The sequence below is a fragment of the Psammomys obesus genome, unplaced genomic scaffold (assembly GCF_907164565.1).
Source record: "Psammomys obesus unplaced genomic scaffold, mPsaObe1.curated_primary_1811, whole genome shotgun sequence".
NCBI classification, from domain to species: domain Eukaryota; kingdom Metazoa; phylum Chordata; class Mammalia; order Rodentia; family Muridae; genus Psammomys; species Psammomys obesus.
The window spans coordinates 3,395,979-3,419,535 of record NW_026585687.1 but is presented as its reverse complement, the minus strand read 5'-3'; the positions used below and the strand labels follow the sequence as shown (position 1 = coordinate 3,419,535).

General features: G+C 38.1%; 1 protein-coding gene across 1 annotated transcript in view; it reads left to right on the top strand.

Moving 5' to 3' along the window:
- The window catches only part of LOC129665593 (fibronectin type III domain containing protein 3C1-like), a 57,516-nt gene extending 33,995 nt beyond the window's left edge, over positions 1–23,521 (top strand). The window contains exons 9-26 of the mRNA XM_055592354.1: positions 1,622–1,681; positions 2,126–2,264; positions 2,952–3,005; positions 4,060–4,181; positions 4,285–4,459; positions 5,479–5,565; positions 5,767–5,905; positions 6,489–6,560; positions 7,018–7,136; positions 7,260–7,365; positions 7,772–7,878; positions 8,091–8,204; positions 9,191–9,340; positions 17,899–18,173; positions 18,485–18,697; positions 19,174–19,340; positions 22,303–22,424; positions 23,186–23,521. Of these exons, the coding sequence (XP_055448329.1) occupies positions 1,622–1,681; positions 2,126–2,264; positions 2,952–3,005; positions 4,060–4,181; positions 4,285–4,459; positions 5,479–5,565; positions 5,767–5,905; positions 6,489–6,560; positions 7,018–7,136; positions 7,260–7,365; positions 7,772–7,878; positions 8,091–8,204; positions 9,191–9,340; positions 17,899–18,173; positions 18,485–18,697; positions 19,174–19,340; positions 22,303–22,424; positions 23,186–23,521 (2,557 nt within the window). The remainder of the gene's footprint in view (positions 1–1,621; positions 1,682–2,125; positions 2,265–2,951; positions 3,006–4,059; positions 4,182–4,284; positions 4,460–5,478; positions 5,566–5,766; positions 5,906–6,488; positions 6,561–7,017; positions 7,137–7,259; positions 7,366–7,771; positions 7,879–8,090; positions 8,205–9,190; positions 9,341–17,898; positions 18,174–18,484; positions 18,698–19,173; positions 19,341–22,302; positions 22,425–23,185) is intronic.
- The last annotated feature ends 36 nt before the right edge of the window (positions 23,522–23,557 follow it).

Sequence of the window (23,557 nt, the reverse complement as noted above, 5' to 3'; positions counted from 1 at the left end):
GTAAGTAAGTAAATATATGCCAGCTCATCCATTTTCAGCTACAGGCTTCCTATTAGACAAATTTGAACTCAAAGATAAAAAAATAAAAATAAAAACTCCAGGTCCTCCTTTCACTTGGTTCATTTTAGAAACAAAAAGCCCCACATGATGGTATCTTTGGGTAAAGTAGTGAGATAATTTACATTTCAGTAATAATTCAAGATTTGGACTCTACTAAGAATCTCATTCCTGGAGCTGGTTATAAGAAAGAATTTGTAACAATAGCAAGATAAGTTCGGGGATGTGAATCAAAAGATAGAGCCAGGACTAGGGAGAATACAATGGATAATACCATGAATATATCCAGATGTTCTGAACAGCAGCCAGCCTGGATGAGAATGTAAACAGAGAGAGACAGGGAAGAAAAGACATGCAAATATAGGGGAAAGGACAATTATATACCCACGGATCAGTTAGTAAGTGGGCCACAGAATCATATACAATACTTTGAAAATAATACCTACCAATTTTATTTTCTAGAATTTGTCATCTTCAGCCAGAGACTTGGAGTGAAAATGGGAATTTATGTAGTTTTATTTCTTTGATAATTAGGTAAAATTGTGAGATTTAAAAATCACAACCAACAATCCTCTCTATCCTATCTAGGGGAGACGGGGGAAATGCAAAATTAACTTGAATGGAAATATTTTTCTGGTATGACATGTACTTTACAAGTATCACTAGTTTAAAAAGAAATAAAACTTAGCTGTCAGCATTGGGAGGAGGAGGAAGAGGAGCCACAGCAGGGAGAGGGGGTTTCCTGGTGGTTTACATCTCTGATTACTCTTCACTTTGAAGTACTCTTCACTTTTTAGGCCTTTGCCTAAAAGTATCAACATCTTCCATTTTTAGAGGGGTCTTTTTAGGATCTAGAGCTAGAAGGAGTTCCTTGGTATGGTGGAGCACGAAGGTGCTTGTAAGTGTTTGCTCAGGAAGACGTAAATACAGGAATATAATCTTACTGTTTGTGTAACAGATGGGATCCTACCCAGAAACATGAATCCCTCTGAAACTGAATAAATGAATTGCGTGAGACATGGTGTTCTTTGAAGTTTTGGTATCTACATTATTTTAATGACCTACTTAAAGGCAAATCTGTACTATTTCAGTTAAATATATGCGGTAGTAAAATGCAAATGGACTGCTCTGAATTAGTAATATAATTTTGGTGTGTGGTACAAAGATTTACTGAACGAAGGGACAAGCCAAACTTGGTACTTTTGGTGGCTGCTTTCCTGATGACTACCAGCACCTTCCCACCCTCTGAACTTGAGCACCTGCCTTCGAGACCTCAAGCAGCCCTGAGGTATGTCCACTAGCTGGTGAAAACCACATACCTCCCAGATCATACCATCCCTCAAAAACTTGATATGCTTGGTGAAGCGCCGCTACTCCTCAATGGAGGCTTCAGCCAACTAATAACGTTATTTTGCACAGATATAATGTGGTTTAAAGATAGCCAAGCTTCAAGGAAAACTGTGGTTCATTGTCAGCTATTCAGTTATCATGAAACTAGGAAGAACTGCTTGCTTAGCTGTTAAATATATGTGAGATCCCATATAAACAAAGGTTATCTTCACAGTGGTGGTGGAGTTACTGTAGCCCTACGTGATCTACAACCTTGCATGCTGTACTTTTTAAGGTAAGAACTCTGTCATACAAGACCTACCACCAGCCTGTGGCCAGCCAAGAGTCCTTAATCTATGAGTTTAGTGCTTAGAATTCCTGAAGTCAGTCTAGCTCTTTGCCAGCAAAGTGGCCTTTCCTTGCAGCTTCAAATAACCTGACCTGCATGCTCACGTAATTACGCAACCATAGTTTAGACTCATTAGGTTACCAAAAAAAGAAAATCGATGAAAAAAGAAAGTGGGGGAAGAAAAAAAAAGGATCAGTGAGAGTGGGTAGGGAACAAAAGAGCATAAGGGAAAGGGGAGCATTAGCATATATTAAAATGACATACTGAAATCCATTACTATGTATAATTAATATATGCTAACAAACGAAACAACAACAAAAAATGTGTCTAGAAACACACGCTTGCAACTCGGTACTTGAAAGTTTACAACAATTGCTGTTACCCTTTCAGAGTTACGACCATAAGAGGCACAGAACACCGAAGTGTGTCTGAAGTGGTTAGCTTCACAACACCAGGCTGTGAACCAGACCCTCCTCTTGCACCCAAACTGATTAACAGAACCAAGAACAGCTTGAATTTACAGTGGAAAGTAAGGATTTTACTGATGAAAGTGTCTCAACGTGATTTTCAAACACTATCCTGTATTCTGAACTTTAAAGACAGATTACGCATGCTTTATCTAACTCCAGTGCTTTTCACAGTGATCTTTCTCTTCTGTCTAAGAGATCATGCTACAGGCCAGGTGGTGCAGGCTTGTAATCCCAGCACTCAGGGAGGCAGAGGCTGGTGGATCTCTGTGGGTTTGAGGCCAGCCTGGTCTATAGAGTCAGTTCCAGGACAGCCAAGGCTACACAGAGAAAGCCTGTCTCTTAAAACAACAACAAAAGAATTGTGATTCTAAGAGATCATGCCAAGTGAATTGAGAAATGTCGATATAATTTTGATAATTAATAAAAAGAGAACTGCAGTTAAATTTGGGGGTTAATCATCCCAGTTACCAATAAGTCTACCTTTCCATGTTTTTAGATATTCCTTTTAATTGCTTCCTTTTATGCAGTCTGGAAACATGAAGTATAGAATCAGGACGTGTCTTGTAGACTGAAAAATGTGTTTTAACCTTAAATCCAAATTGTCATAAAAGTAAAATATCCAAAGACAAACTTTTACAGTAATTTATACCACTTTCATTGTGTATACATACATATATAATATTTGTGGCACATATATGTACTATATAAAAATAACCCAAAATAATTTATCATTATCATCTTTTCAGGGTTCCAATGATAATGGATCCAAAATAAGCAGCTTTCTTTTGGAATGGGATGAGGTATGCACATTTATTTTTAATTATATTTTTATTAAAAATATTTTTTCCATATAATATATTCTAATTACTGTTTCCCCTCCCCTCCCTATGTCACCTCTATACAAATCCACACCCTTACTTGTTCTCATTAGAAAACAGGCATCTGAAAACAAAAAGATGAAAATAATAATACAGTAAGATAAAATAAAAACAAACAAACTTGAATAAGATACAAGAAACAAATGAACAACAACAACAAAAAAGGAGTCAAAGAAAAAGCATAAGGAACATATATAGGCACAGAGATACACACATTCGTACACACAAAATCTTTTAAAGATACAAACTCAGAAAGCATAATATATAAGCAAAAGACTTGTAGGGGTTTTTAATGCCAGACAAAGCTTTATGAGCCAAAAAAAAAAAAAAAAACTCCAAAATTACCATTGGGTTTGTTGTTGTTGTTGTTGTTGTTGCCCAACTACTGCTGGGCATACAGCCTGCCCTTAACTGTGGTTTGTACACCCAGTGAGACTCCATTGTAAGAAACTAATTTTTTTCTTTGCAAGCGGTTATCAGTTGGAGACAGCTTCTGGATTAGGGATTAGGGCTTGTTTCTAGCTTCCCTTAACAGTGCTTGTTTCCAGCTCCCTTTCCGTCAGAATAAGGCAGGCCTCCCAAAGATAACCAAACATGCATATAAGACTAGGAACATATCTTCATATCAAGCTAGATGAGACAACCCAGTAAGAGAAAAAGAGTCCCAAGAGCAGGCAAAAGAGTCACACACACACACACACACACACACATACACACACACACACACACACACACAGCCACTGTTAGGAATCTCACAAGAACCAAGCTAACAGCCATAACATATACATAGAGGACCTGGTGCAGAACACTTTGGGGTTTGAAAGGACTAAGGTACTTTCTCAAGACCCCATCGGGCTTAGACCTGATGCACAGTTATTTTTTAAAATCACCTGATTGTGAATGATTAATGCTATGGTGAACATATGTTAAGTGTGATGTTTTAAAACATTCTAATATTTTTATATGCATTGTCAAGGGTAAAGGTGAAGACTTCAAAAGTTGTTACAGTGGCCCCATGAAACAGCACAAGATCATTAAACTGCGTGCTTCTACAAAGTATTCATTCAGATTAGCTGCCAAAAATAACTTTGGCTGCAGGTACATTGAATTTTTTTGTACCATTGAAAATCTGCTTTTTAAAGTCTGAAATACTGCATTCAGATCCTGAAACTAATGTTTTCATATTACCATATTCTTTCAGTAATTTCAGTGAAATAGCGGTCTTCTATACATCAGGGAACACACCTCCAACACCGCTGCCACCTAAGCTGAAAGAAGCAGGGGTCTACAGTTTGTCACTAGAATGGTGTGCCCCGAAAAACCTAAGCCCAAATGACATTGTTACTTATGTGCTAGAGATGGATGAAGCAAAATATGTAAGTTTTCCTTTTTTAAATACTATGGTCTAAATTTAGCCTCAGCGTTCAATTCTTTTTTATACTCACTTCTCACTTGGGGAAAAAAAAAAAAAAAACAACCTTGATTCCCTGTGTTCTGAATGGGATCAATGCAGAGCCACTGTTGGGCAAGTCTGCATAGGCCTCCTTATCCCCAAACTAGCTTAATGCAAGAACAGCACCTCCATGTCTCTAGCTCCAGGCCTGTTCTGGATGACTCCCTGTGGTCACAGATACATTTCAGCACCTTCACAGAATTCTGCCAAGCTATGTGCTTTCTTCATCTCAGTTTCCTCCTGCGGGTGGGCAACTACTTCATTCCACTCTGAACTTCCAAATCTGTGTCAAAGAGCTAGTCAATTTAAAAAACAACCATAAATTACTGTGTACATGTTACCAAATTTTAAATAAAGCAGATAACATTGAGGTATGTTCTGGGTTGTAACTAATAGGCTAGTTGCTTTCGTGTGTGCTATCTTATTAAATCTTGAAAAATAGAACCATTGAAATAGAAATTCTGTCCATTTTTTTATTTAAAATAGATTCTTCTCTCATATAATACAGTTTCCCTGACCAGTTTCCCTTCCCTCCACTCCTCCCTCTATACTCCTCTGTACCCCAGATATAACCTCCCTTTCCGTCAGAATAAGGCAGGCCTCCCAAAGATAACCAAACATGGCATATAAGACTAAGAACATATCTTCATATCAAGCTAGATGAGGCAACCCAGTAGGAGAAAAAGAGTCCCAAGAGCAGGCAAAAGAGTCACACACACACACACACACACACACACACACACACACACACACAGCCACTGTTAGGAATCTCACAAGAACCAAGCTAACAGCCATAACATATACATAGAGGACCTGGTGCAGAACACTTTGGGGTTTGAAAGGACTAAGGTACTTTCTCAAGACCATTCAGGTAGACAACAGATTGAAGCTATACCTTGAACCTGGGCTTTCTTCCTAAATTTTATTGTCCTCCATTTTCAGGGATTAGGTTTTAAACCTAAATACAATGGAGAGGACCTCTGCTGCACTGTAAGAAATCTTCAGAGAAATACTACATACAAGTTTCGGGTATGTGGCATGACTTATAAACTGGTGTTGTGCTTGCATATAAGATCACTGAAGAAAGCCAACTGCTGGTGCTTTCCTTTGAAATGAAACTTTACTTTGCATTTAACTCTTGTAAGTTCTCATTCATCTGGCACACTATACATTCTTATGCCAGACATTTATTTCCAGTGATCAACAAAATATTCTCTTTTACTCAAACAGATTTTTGCCTACAATCTGGAAGGAAGAAGCAACTCCAGTGGAGAAGTAAGATATAGTACTCGTCCAGCTAGCCCTGGATGCCCTAAAAAACCATATGTCATGGGAGCAATCCAGGCACGTCAAGTGAAAATTGGATGGGGTAAATAATGCTTCTGTGTTTAAACTTTGTTTTCTCAATATTAGTATTTATTACTGAGGAGAAATCTTTCTGCAACTGCCCTAAGCAAAATATTGTCATTTGCCTGTGAAATATTCTGCCATATGAATGAGTTTAGTTGTAAACCCTATTTTTTTTTAATTTGCTACTGAATTTCCTATTGCTAGCTTAACACATGAAAAACTGTTGAACTTTGTATGGATCCTTAAATAACATTCTAAGTGAAATGTATTGATATCCAACATAAGGACCATAGTTAGAAGTCTGTGTCAGAGATAAATGTCAGCTTAACGAGAAATTATATTTATGCAAATTTATTACCTCTAAACTAGGAAAGTGATAATTATTCCACATACACTCATCATTTCAGTCTCTTCCCAAGAACTTTGAAATGCTCTCTAAATGACTGATGAGTGATATCAAATGTCTATAGCTTGTATTATGTTGAGATTATTAGTATATAGATATTAATATAACAGTGTGCCATGATAACATTTTATGAGATAAAATTTTAGTGAAAGACTTGTGTTTTCAAGAATCACTTACAAATTATTTCTCCTCTTAGACTCACCCAAAGATAATGGTGGGATGAACATTTCAAGTTACAGTTTAGAAGTTAGTGAAAATTCAAACGGTGGTAAGGCAATACAAATTTTAAAAGATTTTCTTTTGGTATAATCTTACACTCATCTAGAAATTATGAAAAAAAATAGATTTCCCCTGTAAAATTTTCACTTAGCTTCACCGAATAGCAGCATCTTATGTAACCATAGTACAATTATCAGAACGAGAAAATTGGTATTAATACACACCTATAAACCAAATCCCAGAATGTAATTGGATTCCTTTGGGTTTTTATAAGAAATAACTATTTACTGATCCCTTATACTTTTTGTTTAATTCTACTGGGAATGAAATTATTTTAACAATCATAAAAAAAAATTATTGGATCAAGTTCTTTTCCAAAATGGTTGTTTCTTAGCACACACAAACACACACACACACACACACACACACACACACACATTGCATACATTAGTTGTTAACAGGGTTTATAGATAATTTATGAATAAATTGAACCAATTTTTTTTCAGCGAATCTCTGGAACATAATCTACAATGGCACGCTACAAGAATTTCTGTATGATGACCTCCAACCAGGCACCACATATAAACTGAGAGTCTTTTGCACTTCATCTATAGGCCAAAGCCAGGTAAGAAAGCAGAAAAAGTCTTCAAATTGAATATTGAAATAAACTGTTATATTATTAAAAGTCTTCCAAAGCTGATCTTGAATTGAGTATAGTAGTAAAATGCTTCGTTCGTATTTCTCTTAGCCTTCAGAGGTATTGACAATTCAGACACCTACTCTTCCTCCTGAGTCTTGCCGTTCACTGTCCTTAAATGGTAAAACAAAGGGCAAGAACAACAACCTTCTCCTTGGTAAGTAATGCTTCCTATGTGATTGACAACTGTCCTTAAACTTCCTGTCCTGTGACTTTTGTTTTGTTTGCATGTGCTAATATTATCAACTACAGTTTCCTTTTAGTACAGAATTGAATAATTCTTAGCAAACCAACTCTTGGTGATTGAAAACCAACTTTCTAATGTCTAAGTGAAATTATGAACTTAATTGATACAATGAGCTTTGAGTCTCTAAGTATTTTAAAAGTTTTCTTAATTCACTCTACCATATGTTGTATGTTAAAGAAACATCACTAAAGACTAGAGACTTAGTGTGGAGCTAGATGATAATATGTGTGCTTAGTATTCACAAAACACAGGGTTCAGTCACTAGTACAACGATAAGTTTGGGGGGGAAACTGAGGGCATTTTATATATGTTCTAGACAAACGTTCTGCTAATGGGAACTTGGAAACACCTTTGCGTGGCAAAAAATCAAAAGGTCCTCGGAATGACAGAAAGGAGTGCCCCAACTCTGAAAAGAAATGTGCAGTAAGTACATTGATTCCCGCAAAAACCCACAGTTTCTGGTTACAAACATAAAACAGGAGTAGAAAGTTATATCATTTTGGTGGCCCACTTGTGCTTCATGTCACTTTGAATGAATACATGCTTGCAGTGTACTTTGCTGTCAAGGTGAGGAGTGACCACGCCTGCAAAGTCGTGCATGTGTTTGTTGATTTGTATGTCTGTTTAATTTGTAGCTTGGATCTCAGGCAATGAAGTGTGGAACTGTACAAGCCTGGCACCCTCCTTCTCGGTGTGGTACACCTGTGCTAACCTGCAAGGCTCCAACCTGTGTTATTGTCAGTTGGGAAGTATGTTACCAATTCAACACTTTATTCATTTTGCTGATACACAAACACGTTAATCATTTAGAGCATTTTGGGGAGAAAAATGAAATGAATCAAATTAAAGTTAGATCCCAGAACCCTCAGACCATGTTTCTAAAGCATACCTAGGACCCAATACCACTCAGATCATGAAGACTACATAACTAATAATCTGCTCTTCGAATCTCAACGAACATTTGGGGACCAAAGTAAACTAATTGAATTTTGGGTAACTAATTGAATTTTTAAAGCTACTGCAAGAGACAGTGAAGGTAAAGCAATTTTTAAGAAGTTTAATTTTCTATGGCTCTAAGGACTGGTCTCAGGGCTTCATACATGCTAGGCAAGAACTCTACTTCTGAACAATAGCCCCAGCCCAGATTAGTATCTTTTGAAGAACTTCATTGGGAAATCTTCTGGCACTCTAATACATAACTACAATGTGGTACGTACACAGTGTTTAAGATTTAAAAATATACTTGTACAGCCATGTGAATGTCTTACCAAACTAATTAAACTTTTAAAAATAAAGAATTAGCCTAATTAGTTAGGCATATAGGTTTATTTAGGTTATTCTTTTTTCCCCCTAATCTCAAGCAATGATGTATCTTTTTTAACCTTGACACAAAAGGCTTAGTCTGTTAATAATGCATGACAGAACTGATTATTAAACTAATAAAGGCTAGATCACCAGGGCATGTGACTTATCATACTAACCAATGATAATTTTAAACAATATTAATACATCTGTTTTCATTCCTGTAATATGTGGAATTAGTAAGTCCTTTTTCTTACTTTAATTTGTGTCTTTCAGTGTTACTACAGTGTCCTGCCTGTGTTTGTTTCTACACATCTCCATCCTGTATCACTTGATGGATTACAAGATTTCATGTGCTATTTTTCTCCCGAGTATCTAATACGGTGATCGCTTAGAAAAAGAATTGAATTTCTGTGTCTGTTCCATCTTTCAGATTCCTAAATGCAATGGTTCTGAAATCACTGATTACCGACTACAGTGGGGGCAAGTTGAAGATTCCATGAATTTGATTTACACTGGCCCTTGTCTGAGCTATGAAGTTAAAGGTCTTATTCCGGCAACCACGTATTTTTGCAGAGTCCAGGTAAAGCTGACATTTCCTTCACTATAAAGAGGGCAACAGCTATTAACCTATATGTCCCACATATTTAATACTAGAGACATTTCCAATGTAAATACCAGAGTAGAGTCAAGAAGGGAAGGATTTTCACATCATGAATATTGCTTATATTTAACAACAGCATTTGGGGTTCCTTCTTTTGTTATTTAAAGGCCACGTGATTTCACATGTATTTCCCATTCCATCTTGATATGCCATATTTCCTTTATACTTTTCTGTTTTTCAATTTTTTCTTAACTTAGAAATTACCTAAAATGCTTATTAAAAACACTGAGTGACTCCAGCCAGGCTAGTAGTACATGATTCTCAGACTTTTGGAAGCTGATGCAGGAGGGTTTCCACATATTTGAGATCATCCTGGGATAGTAAGTTTAGGGCTAGCCTGGGGTACAGAGTAAGACCCTCTCTCAAACAAATATACCTCATTCAGGCCAATGTAATCAGATTTTGTTGGTGGTGGTGATGGTGATGATAGTCTTGGTGTTGGTGTTGGTGTTGGTGTTGATATTGGCATGGTGGTGATTGGTTGGTTGGTTTTGGTGTTTTGACACAGGATTTCTTTCTGTAGCCTCAGCTGTCCTGGAACTTTCTCTGTAGACCAAACTGTCCTTGAACTCAGAAATCCAACTGCCTCTGCCTCTCAGAGTTCTGTGATTAAAGGTGTGTCCTGCTATTGCTTGACCAATTAGTTCCTAATCTCCAAGTGTGGTACTCACTATATTTAAAAAGCATGTACAATGACTGCAAGAAGAAAAGACAAAGGTTCTCAAAGTCAAGGACAAGTTTATTTTGAGATCAGTTTGGACAGACTCTGATCAGAAGTCAAGACATCAGACAATGAACTTCTTTTACTTTCTAAGGTTGTTAAAAGGCTTGGGTTTTGAAAGCGGCTACTTGGGTGGGGGGGGAGGGGGTGCTGGGAATTTTCCTGAATGATCAAAATGGTTTTATTGGTTAGATGAGATGGTGTTAGTGATTAAACTGTGATGTGCAAGAATGGTATATTTAGTTAAAGTCTGGCTTCAGAAAACTGAAACTATTTCTTTCATGAAAGGGAGGACTGTTTGGGCCAGAATGGGGTTGACTTCAAGGCAAGATGGTCAGGCATCTGTTCTCTCAGTTTAAGTACTATGGTTTGGTAGGAAGAGAGAGCAAGCAAGTCTCTAATAGTACTTTCTGCTAGAAAGGGATGATGGTCCTAAGAATGAAGGGTCTGAAGGAGGAAGGCAGATTTAAGATGTTATTGTGAAGTGATCCTGTCAGCCAATACCTTCTGGAAAGCATAATAAAGCAAAGGAGGAAGAGGAGTCCCAGGATGTTCATGATAATCAGGAGAAACAAAAGGAACAACCTAAAATGTGAAAGGTTCATCATGAGATGGAGGAACTGCTGAAGAGAAATGGCTCTGTCATTTATTATTTTAATTTAATTTTATAAGCATGCCTGCCACCCACAAAGGCCAGAGGAGAAGGCAGGAGTTCTCCAGAAACAAGCTTTAAAGGTGGCTGTGAGCCACCACGTGGGTCCTGAGAACTGAAGCCAGGGCCTCTGGAAGAGCAAAACTTGCTGTTAATTGTCAAGGCATCTCTCCATCCCACTGGCACCATTTCTGCCAGAGCGGACAAACAGGTAGAGAAATAGCACTGTTCATTCAGAGCGGTGCATTCAGAAGTGCACAAATAGCCCCATGGGTGGCTTCTAGAAGACAGTTCTGCGTGAGAACAGCAGTTAGGTAACATATCTGGTATTGGAACCTTAGGAGTTAATGTGCACTACTCTTGATGCTCTCTAATAGTTGCTTGGAGAGAAGGGTTACCTGGTTATTCACAAGGTGTAGGTCCCAGTATCCAACTGCATCAGGACTTTCAGGGTTGCTAGGAGAAGGATCATCTGCACTGCTTAGAGGCCCTGATGGAGGCTAAAACCAAGATGGGTACATCAGAAGGGAGAAGAGACTGTGGGGTATAGAAACAAAAGAGAACATTTCCCTTATCTGATTAACAAGGAGGCAAGTGTGGATTTAGAGAGTGCAAGTCCAGAAGATTCCAGTAGTGTACGTCAGGCAGGGGAAAGGTAAGAGCAGGATATCTGGAAGAGCTTCCTTGAGTGTTCACATTTGGGGTGAGTAAGTGTGCCAGGCAGAGATGGAATATCCAAAGTCTAAGGGGTGGTATGGCAGTCTGAAGGGGACACCTCCAAGGTTAAGTTCTGAGGTTATTGGATTTTAACAATGGTATTTTAGAGAAATTATGGGCAAGAATCAAATAGCAGGTAGAGATGGAGTTGGAGAGAGACAGAGGAGGACCAGGAGTTTGAAAAGAAGGACAAGGGGAAGTGAGGACAGTGACCTCCTCCCTAGCAGCTGAAGGATCTGGCTTTGGTCACTGATTGCTTAAAGGTGGACACTTCAGTTAGTCTAAGGAGTTCACCAGACTGAAGAGAAAGAGGTGTGCCGGTGTGGTAGAAAGTGTCGTTAGCTTGAGGCTGCACAGAGAGGAGTGAAGGCTGCCAGCAGGTATGGAGAAAGGAAACACAAGGGATGCGAAGGGGGACTTGGCAGGCCAGGCAAAGGGGCCTTTGGGTTGGCCTCCTAAAGAGATGTTGAGGGGGTTGTAGGCAGGTAAGAAATCTCTGGAGATTAAGTATAGTGACCTGACGGCAGAAGTCTTTGCCTCAAATCCAGTCATCCCGTGCTCACATTCAGTTTCAGGTTTGCTATCAGGCATGGTGCAGTTCCCCTGTTGAAGAAAGCCAAGCAGGTATGGAGCAGGAAAGCCCAGTCTGCTACCAGGGACACATAAACATAGTGCCAACATGAGGAGAACAGGGAGGAGTTATGGAAGTTCATGAGGTTGATGGGTAGAAAGACAGTCTCGATGAAGTATGTAAGTTAGAACCCCTGTCTGAGGCAGGGAGAGTAGTAGAAGGGACAGGTTGGGAAGTGGATCAGAGAGTATGTCATCAGCCCTCCTTGTCCTCCAGGATGCAGTTGAGACATATCGAGCTGGGTCTTTTGGTTAGGTACTAGTAGGACTCTTGAAATAGGTCTCCTGAAATTCAAACTCTGGTTGAGCTGAGCTGTTCTGCCTGTGTGATGGGGTGAGGTGGGGGGAGGAGATGAGTGATGTAGACAGAGAAAAGAGAGAGTGGGGCTCATCCTGGTCCTAGACTGCTAGGCCAGCCCAGAGTTGGGCCATTCAATTCCCCAGGGAGACAAAGCCTTTGTCTCTCTGATGGCCTTTGCAGTGAATGACAGCATCCCCTTTGGACAATATGAATGCTTCCAGGAGGAGAGGGAAAGGCCTCTCATTGATGATGGTGGTGGCCTTTGGTGTGAGGCAACCTGATTTTCTCCAAATCTAGGAGATGGAGTGAATGATGCTATAAGTAGGTAGGTACATGTAGAATCAGGATAGACGTAACTGCAATGTTCCAGGCTGAGGGTAGGACCCTGGTGAGTGGAGTGAGCTCTGCCTGCTAAGGAATGGTCTTAAGAAGAAGGAAGATTGCCTCCTCCATTCACTGAGAATGAAAGCAGTTGATATTTTTATAATACCCATCAACAACAAAATCCCAACAAGGGGGGGAGGTTATCCTTGAGTGTGCTACCCTCAGTCAACCAATCCAGGGTCCCAGGAATGGGAGTGGAATTGAGCTGGCGAAAAGCCTAAGGGCTTCTTCTACTTACTGTCTTTTTGAGTAACTGTGAGGTGTGTACGTGTGTACGTGTCACAAGCAAGGATATTATCTGTAGCTGGGAGCAGAGTGTCAGAGATTCTGGAGGACAGGCCTGTACAGAGGCTGCAGGGTAGAGAAGGCTGACATACAAGACTGGAGGCAAAGGGAGGAAATAGAGGAGAGGACAGGAAAAAACAGGTTAATGAAACATAGATTGAAGGCTGGGGGGCATAACAAGATCGGCAGTTGCCTGAAGTTATAGATATAAAGCCCCAGCTCTGACACATGGCTTCAGTTTGGTTAGATAAATGGGCTACAGGCTGAAGTGGTTAGTAGGCTAGAGAGCTTAAGGCCTGGTTACATATGTTAGGAAGGTAAAAGTGAACAGTACTTGGAGAAGAAAGCACCCTTGAGACCTAAGAGAGTGAAGTGAGTTTTTGATTTGTAGTGAGGGGGTTGAAAAAGGAGGGAAAAGGAAGAAATTAAGGGTCAGGTCCATTGGGTAGATCAGAACAACTGAACAGTTGACCTGATCTGAAGGCCCTGTATGAGGTGGTGGGAGTCCTTGGATTTAAGGGCTGCAAGGATAGGAGTATTTGGCAGGAAGGAGTTCTGGGGATGAGGATGACTGACACAAGGAAAAAAAAGATGATGTCTTTGAGTCTCAATAGCCCCACAGGGGAGAATAGGTATTGAGGTATTGAGTATACTGAGGAGGTGTCTCTGAGGTAGACATTCACCAGTTAGGAGACCGGGCAATTATTAGACAACTTATGTGCTACACAATGGGGTCTGTCTGGGGAAAAAATCAAGAAGAAAATAAGAGACAGACAAATTTATTTTGGGTTAAACATGAGGGCTCTCATCAGGAAAAGACAATGATAGAGCAAACCTCTGTTCTACAGGTTAGGATTTTTATAGGGCTTGTGGTGGTAGGATAGTCAGTGGTCTGGGCATTTGTTGGCAGAGCTGAATGGCCTTATCAGTAAGATGAGTTGGTGGTGTCAAACTAGGATGTATATGAATGGTATTAATGGTTTTGATGTTGTGGAAACTGAAAACTATCAGTTACATGAAGGAAGAAGATAACATGGCTGCTTAAACAAGACCTGCACAATGATACCAGTTGACATGCCAACATAGATGGGGGAAATTCCATAGGCCCCACCCCTAGATGATATACAGAGGTAGATGATGATATGAGGTACAGGCAATTAAATACTGCTGAGAGAGCTATCACTCTTCTCCAGGGATGAGACCTTAATAGGTTATGCGTTCTCAAGGGCTCAGTGCCAAACACACACACACACACACACACACACACACACTGCATATATATGCAACACTAAACTCAGAATTTTGCATTTATGTGTTTATTTTCATATATACAAATGTATGTACATATATATCACAATAATAAAGAATAAGACCATGGAGTTGAAAGTTATGGAGCATAGGAGGGGCTGGAGAGAAGGGGGAGGGGAGACAATGTAATTATATTTTAATTAAATAAAATGAGTCTTCTCAGGTTGGAATGGGGCTGCCTTCAAGATAAAATGGCTGTTCTTTTGCTCTCTAAGAGATAGTTATTACAGTTAAGACAACCTTTATAGAATCTTTATTCCAAACCAATTGATTTCTACCTGCAAACTGTGCTCCTCTACCTGTCTTCGTCCTCAAAATCAGTTCTTCCATAAATGTTTCCCATATACCAGCTGGAAGTGTTCCGTTCTTCTGAAGGACTGGAATTATAATGTATGTAACTTCACCGTTTGGGGGGAGGGAGAGCACAAACTTAAAATAATCTGAAATGTGCTCTCTGTAGAGTTTAAGCCATCAAAGCCATCGAAATACCATAGGGCTGCATGTGAGCCTTAACTGTAGGCCACTTGCCTAGCATGTGCGAAGGCCCAGGGTGTCAATCTCAGAGCAACTCAGCCCTACCAATATGAGAGAAGGAAAAAATAAAGGAGGCAATGCTGAGCATGTGGTTCATAGTTAGAACCCCAACACTTGGGAGATGAAGACAAGATCACAAGATCCAGATTAGCCTGGGCGAGACAGTGATGCCCTTTTCCTAGAAGGAAAAAATGAATTAAGTAGTGAGTGTTTAAATATTGCTGAGTTGGACAAAGGTGGTATGTATCTCAGCAGAATACTTGTTTGTCATATTCAAATCACTGTGTTCATCCTTAGTACCATGAAAATAAAGAGAAAGAAAGAAATTACTGACAAATATAAGGTCAAATTTTAAGTCAATTTTTCTTCATTTATTTCATTTTTTTTTTTTTTACTTTATATACTTCTTAAGTCATATTCTTTTTTCTTCTCTTCCTCTTAGTTTGGGTTTAGTCCTCACTGTCCTAGCTCATTGATATTGTTTGAGATCTTTCTGTGTTTTCGGATGTAGGCATTCATTGATTTAATCAACTTTCTGTTGTTTCCCTTGAGTTTTGGTGTGCTGTCTTTCTATTTTCATTTGTTTAAAGAAAAATTTAAGTCTCCCTCTTGACTTCTTTGACTATTAGTTGTTCACAATCAAGGTCTTTATTTTCCATGCATTTATACTATTTCCTCAGCTTTCCTTATTATTTCTAGTTTCATTTTATTGTGAATAGAAAAGATAGTCAAGGGTTCAGTGAGTAAAACTGCTTGCCACATATGTATGAGGATCTGAGTTCAAATTCCCAAAACCTACATAATAGCATTTGCATCTATACTTTTAGAACTCTTACAAAGAGATAGGAGGAAGGGGCAGGAGAAAGTCTACTAGCTTACAGGCCAACTTCACTGGAATACGCAGCAGAAAAACAAAAAAGAAACTCTGTCTCAAACTACTTAGAAGACAAGGACCAATTTCAAAGCTTGTCCTCTGACACTACACACATACATTGTACATACACACCCATCATACACATACACAAACACTATCAAAATCATTTCAGTTTTGCCAGACTTTTTGAGAGTCACTTTGTAGCCTGTCCTGAAAATGTTCATGTGCTTCTCCAAAGAATCTGTATTCTGAAATTGGGGGTTAAATATTCTGCAGATGTACACTAAGCATATTTGCTTTAGGATACAATTTAACTCTGTTCTTTCTTTGTTGATATTCTGTTAGGATAATCTGACTATTGCTGAAAGTAGGATGCTGAAGTCTCCAATTATTACTGCATTGGAATCTGCCTCTCCAATTAGGTTAATCATAATTTGCTTTATATATAAAGGTGTTCCAAAATTTCACAGATAGCCCTTTAGAATTCATTATATAATGATACCCTTTGTTTCTTCATATTCTTTTGATTGAAGGTTATTTTTTTTCTGATATAAGTACGGTTACTTCTGCTTTCGTTCAGATTACATTTGCACAAAATATCATATTCTATGCTCTCTTATTCAGTGTGTGTGTGTGTGTGTGTGTGTGTGTGTGTGTTCTTAAAAAAAATAAGTGTGTTTCTTGCAAGCATCCTATAATTGGGTCTTGTTTTACAACCAGTAACACTTTTTTTTCTTAAGATAAGATCTTTTTATGTAGCCCAGGTGGCCTTGAACTACTGATCCTTCTACCTCACTTAAGAAGTACTGGGATTATAGGTATGTGACACCATGCCTGGCACTCTGTATGTTTTAATTAGAAAAGTTTAATACAGAATGATCTTTGACCATAGTAGAATCAAATTATAAATCAATATAAAAAGAGCATAAATGTTTATCAGATAGGAATTAAATGATACATTTCTAAATTATTCATGGTCAAAGATGAAATCTCAAAGAAAAACACATTTAATGTTCAGAACTATAGTCATGAAAGAAACTCAAGTCTATACATTAAAAAACACTTAGAAATTTCCATTCCCAGATGGTTTCACTGGAGAATTCTACAAATAATTTAAATAGAAATTAACAGTGAGTTACATCTCCCTTTCAAGAAAATAGACACTAAAATAAAACCATAAACCAAGCCAACCAAAATGGCATGTATAGTTGTCTCAACTACTCAAGGCTGAAATGATAGGATCCCTTAAGCCCAGAGGTTTTGGTCCAACCTGGGCCTTATAAAAAGAAATCTGTCTCCTAAAAATAAATAAGATATAAAGAGACTGATCAGCAGTTAAGAGCACTGTATGCTCTTGCATAGGACCTTGTTTCAATTCCTAGTACCAACATGGCATTTCACAACTGTCTCTAACTCCTTTTCCAGGGGATCTGACACCCTTATACAGACATGTAAGCAGGCAAAATACCAATCTACATAAATAAAAGTAAATAACTTTTTAAAAAAATAAATAAAAGAGCCAGGCATGTTGGCACATGCCTTTAATTCCAGCACTAGGGAGGCCAGTTTTGAGGCCATCTTGGTCTACAAAGTGAGTCCCAGGACAGCCAGGACTGATACACAGAGAAACCCTGTCTTGAAAAAACAAAAATAGAAAGTGTTAAACTTATAAACAAGAAATCTATTTTTTAAAAATTTGTAAAAATAAATAATAGGAGAAGATCTTTGTGATCTTTGTTGAGGCAAACTTGTGATACCAAAATCATAGGCCACAAAATGAAATAGTGGTAAATTTGACCACTCAAAGTCTAAAGCTTTTACTTTTCTACCCTCTAAAAAGGATGAAAAGTATAATTTTCCTAAAGTATTCATATTAATAGTCTAGACTTTCTCTCATGTGAACTCCTTACATTCCTAAAGACACAGCCTGTAGGTCTCAGCATGTATTTCTGCTGTGTAGAACCAAATTGTTGAACTATGAATGTAGAACTCATTGTTGTGTTATGCAACAAAATGGTTCGTGCAGAGAAAATAGTTAAAGTTAATTGCTGACAAATCATGTGTTTTACAGGCTGTAAATATAGTTGGGGTTGGAATGTTTGGAGGAACTGGAAAAATAACTACACCTGGAACTGTCCCAGCAGTAGTTCCAATGTTACAAGAAGTTGAAAACAAATTGCCTGCCAAATTGTCTTCAACTTGCCTAGCTATCCAATGGGAGGAGCCAGACTGCCATGGCTCTCCCATCACCGGATATAACATTGAATATGGAGATAAAAAAATCTTGACTGTCAAAACAGTAACAGAGCATGTCCTGAAAAATCTACAACCTAATACTACATATAGGTAAGTCACCCATATCTTATTTGGGTAAATGGAAAGAATGTTGAGAATTTCGAGCAGATCTACATGTCTGTATTTAATACACTTCAGATTTCTTTTAAAGATAGTTCTGCTTTATTAGTGAAATTTAGTAATAGCAAGAGCCCATTTCTGCTTTTTATCAATAATTTTCAATAGTAGCTATATTAGGAAACGGCCTTGTAATCAGTATGATAGTCATTCTATGTAGAGATGTAGAGGGTTGGCTTACATGAAGAAAATAATTTTATATATTAAATATAAATTCATATATTTTAATTTATTTTTACCACTAGAATCAGAATTCAAGCTATCAATCATTATGGACTAGGCCCTTTTAGCCCACCAATTAGAAGCAAAACCAAGCCACTACCACCAGATCCTCCACCTCTTAATTGTGCGGTCTACAGACACCAGAGTCTCAGACTCAAATGGGGCACCTCCTCAAGCAAAAAACCACTTGCCAACTTTATAAGCTACAACTTATTCATGGAAGATCGATATGGCAGGTAACTAGTTTTGCCATTTAATACCTACTACAATAAAAAGCAGTTTAAATTGTCATGTCTTGCCAGGCATTCTCTCTCTCTCTCTCTCTCTCTCTCTCTCTCTCTCTCTCTCTCCTCTCTTGCTCTCGCTCTCACTCTCTCTCAAACACACACACACACACACACACACTCAATATTAATCCAAAATAATTTCAGTTCCTGTTGCTGTGTGAAACAATACTTTCAAATATTGTCCATGTTTAAGCTGTATCTTTTCTCTTCTTCCTCATTTTCCTTTACCCAGTGCAGTGTAAGTACCGAAGAATAGAAGTCATGGGAGAAAAAAAAAAAAGCCCAGCATCTTGACAGTATATGATCTTAAGACCTGGTTTCCTTCGGCCTTTTTGTTTATTTTACCTTACTGGCTTAATTTGACTTCCTGGGCTTAACTGTTGATGATAATGTTGCTTTATTAATCTTTATCTTTTTTCTCTCAGATTTTCTGTCATTTATCAAGGGTCTGATTTGAATCACAAAGTGCAAAAATTGAGTGAATATACACAATACAAGTTTAAAATCCAGGCATGTAATGAAGCTGGTGAGGGACCAGAGTCTGATATCTACACTTTCACTACTACAAAAACCCCACCTCCTGCACTTAAAGGTAAATAGTGTACAGAGACACTAAACATTTTATTAATTTCTCTACAGCACATATATAAAATTGATCAGTTACTAGAAAATACTGTATTAAAAGAAGTAACCAGGCTCAGAAAGATAAATGACACATGTGCTCTCTCATATGAAAACTCCTGCTTCTAAATTTTTATGTAAATATATTTAAGTGACAATAATGATGACCCGAGGCCAGGAAACTAGAAATCATAAGGTAGGGGGGGAGACTCTAAAAAAGGGGATATTGAGGGCATCGAACACATATAATGGGAAAGTGGACGTGGGAATACTGGATGTTGAGGCGTACAAGTAGGATGAGGAATTAGGAAGCTGGGATGAACAGCAACTGGGGGACTTAAGGAAACCTATTATTTTATTATTTTATTTTGTTTGCTGATTGAAAATTAAATATTGGGGCTGGAGGGATGGCTCAGTGGTTAAGCACACTCGGTACTCTTCTAAAGGACCAGGGTTTGAGTTCCAGTACCCACATTGCAGTTTACAATTGTGTGTTCCAGGAAATCCACTGCCTTCTTCTGGCCTCCACAGGTACCAGGCACACAAGTGGTACAGACATACATTATGCAGGCAAACAAGTACACACATAAAATAAATAAATAATTTTAAAAGTAAATTATATCTTTAAAAAATTTAAAAGTAGTAATTTTTAAAATTTACTAATAGATTACAGAAACAGGTAGTACTTAATTATGGATTTAAGGGGCAATGTAAGATTTATTAAGACTTCAGGCCTGGTTGTGGTGGCCCATGCCTTTAATCCCAGCACTCAGGAGGCAGAGGCAAATGTATCTCTGTGAGTTCAAGGCCAGGCTAGTCTACAGAGTGAGTTCTAGGACAGCCAAGGTTACACAGACAAACTCGGTCTTGAAACACCGTGAAAATGGCTTAATAAGACACTCACAATCAATATTTTTCAATCAATATTTATCTTAGTAATCATCTAATTCTACCACTGCCGCTTTTAAGAGTAAGACAAGGAGCTGAAGAAATAGCTCAGAGGTAAAGAGAAATTATTGCTCTTTCAGAGGACCCAAGTTCAATTCCCAGCATCCACTTGGTGGTTCAAAACTATTCATAACTCCAGTTCCAGGGGATCCAATGTCCTCTCTGACCTCTGGGAACAACAAACACACACACTGGTGCCCATGCCTATATGCAAGCAAAACAGACATAATATAAAATTAATAAATCTAATAAAGATTTAGAAAAAAATGTGAGACAGTAAGTCCCACAGATGGGAGGCAACTTGGCTAAAGGAGTCTCTGAATCCACAGCAGAGCCATGATTAGAACTGCTGGCTCTTCATTTCCAGAATGGTGGGTCTTTCACATTGTCATATCTACTCATTGCTACACATTATATTTTCTCAGATGGTTTGTTGTGGGGAAAAAAAATCAATTGACAGGTTTAGCTATACTTATTAAAGCTAAAATTTACATGTAAACTTTAAAAAGTTTATTTCTAAAACTATGAATTTATTCTCCTTAACATTATGGTGGGGTCCACCAGAGAAGACTGCTCAGACATGGGTTTAAAGCCAATAGAAAGTCGTTATTAGCCGGCCAGAGACTGGGTTTTGGGGATTCCAGTATAGCACTGAGCCTTTCTCAGGGTGAGCTTTTAAGCACACCTGGGTATGCTTAAGTATGTCCTGGGTTGACATACTCCATCCAGTTAACAAGAACATTTAGCCAGAAGTAGAACTACAGAAGCCAAAAGCAAGGTTAGTGCATTTAGAGACTTTCCAGAACTATGGACTTTGATGGGTAAGGCCTTTGTTTCAGATTTGGCAGGTGGTGCTGTCTAAGCGCTGAGTTTTATGGCCTGGATGGTACTTCCACCATGGAGTCAGTTGTGCTAAGGTCTAGGGGCCTGTTACAGTCAGAACAGTAAAATATTATATGTCACACTAACAATAAGTCCAAGTTCGCAGTTCTCAGAACCTCGGGTTTGAGGATTATTTTCCCTTTTCCAGTTGTGATGTTTGATTGATCTAATATTTCCACATGAGTTCAATAACTATTTTTTATCTATTTATGTACATCAATGTTTTGCCTGCATGTATGTAACTGAGAAGGTGTTAGATGCCCTAGAACTAGAGTTATAGACAGTTATAAGCTGACATATAGGTGCTGGGAATTGAACCTAGGTCCTCTGAAAGACTATCCTGTGCTCCTAACTGCTGAGCTATCTCTCTAGCCCCCAAGTTCAATCACTAATATGAATCCATTCCTGTTCACATTTGAGTTTAACTACTCATGCTTAGATGAAAATAATTATTTCTTCTTTTTCTGACTACTCTCCCTATATATTTAAGCCCCATTTTCTTGAAATGTAGAGACTAACAACATGAAATGATTAATCTGCTCCTTCCTACTTCACACAATTGCTGAACTCTTTAAAAAAATCATTTATCCATACATGAATGCTAAATATACAATGTATCATATAAATATACAATGTATCATATAAATACAATGCAGATTATTCTAGAAGGAAAGAGAGAAAATTAAAATTTATAAAATATGAATAAAAAAATCTAAACAAGAATTATCAAGTTACAACTTCGAAGGTTTTTCTTCAATCATGATACCTGATGGTAAAACAAAAGTTTTTCCAATAATAAGTATAGTTCTGTTGGGAGTGTTGGTGCATGCCTTTAATGTCAGCACAAGGTGGGCAACAGCAGGGGAATATCTGTGTCAATAAGGCTAATCTTGTCTTCAGAGCAAGTTCCAAGCTAGCCACAGCTGCATAGAGAGACCTTTCTCAAAATACATGAATATCTTTTTTTTAAGTATGCTTATCTATTTCTCATATTAGGTCTACAAGTGTTTGTAATGACTATATACTTGTATGAGTCATTTCAATGTATTCACCATCATTTAGAAAAAGGTAGAACCTTCTAAAATGTAATTTTCCTTTTCCAGCACCTAAATTTCATGTACTGCATAACAACAGTTGTGAGATAAAATGGGAGTCCTTGCAGCCAATGAAAGGTGATCCCATTGTTTACTGTCTTCAAGTCACCAATGGAAAAAAGACTGAACAGGTACACGCTCTCAAATTTAGCCTTTACCATTCTGCCAGCCACGGTAGCACATGACTGTAGCCTCAGCACTTGTGGAGTAGAGGCAGGAGGATAGCGGTGCACTTTGGCTACATAGCAAGTTTGAGGGTAGCCTGGGCTCTAGGAAACCTTGCTTTAAAAAAAAAAAAAATCTGAGCAGTAGTGGCACGACCCTTTAATCCCAGCACTCCAAAGGCAGATCTCTTAGTTCTACGTCAGCCTGGTCTACAGAAGTTCCAGGATGGCCAGGGCTACACAGAGACACCCTGTCTCAAAAGAATGTGTAAGTCTATGTCTAACTGAGGTTTGAGCTTTTGGCGAGGAATGTGTTCTTTTTAAGGTGCTTAAAGTAACTAAATCTTATTCCAAAGTTCCATCTTATCTATAACATTTATGTACATAATCTTTATTTGGGGACAACTAGCTTATTCATTTAATTAAGTCATTACCATTGAATTGTTTAGTATTTCTTGATTCCACTAGCCAAGATACATGATTCAAATACATAATGTAATCAAACTTTAACAATTGTAGGGTTTTGCTATGCTTCATTGAACATAGTTATCTAATTAATACTGAATTCCTTCAGAACATCAGAAACATTGAGGAAAATTTTACTCTTGTTCTGAATATGTTCATGAAACTAATGAATTTTTGTTTTTCTTGTCATTAAAAAAAACTATACAATATATATTTTTAATTGGAAAGAAACTAAAATTTTCATTTAATCCCTTTTTCTTTAGATTTACAAAGGACCGAACACTTCTTTTACCTTTTCCAACTATCTTGCAAATTCACGATATCGCTTCAAGGTCTGTGCTGGACGCCAATATGAATATTCAAATGGCATGCAAGAGCTCTGGGGGCCATATAGCCCCAGCACACTTTTTTCGACTTATAAGCATCACTCCAAGAATGGCAAAGGCAGTGGAGGTAAAGGAAAAGGCAACCACAATGAGAAAGATGAAAAGTACAAGACAGAGATAAGTGATGATACCTTTGTTCTAATCCTTCTGATAGGATTTGCACTTATTGCCATTTTGTGTGCTGTTGCAATTCAGTACTTCCTGATTAACTAGTCTATTCTTTTAGGAAGTAAGAACATAAATTATATC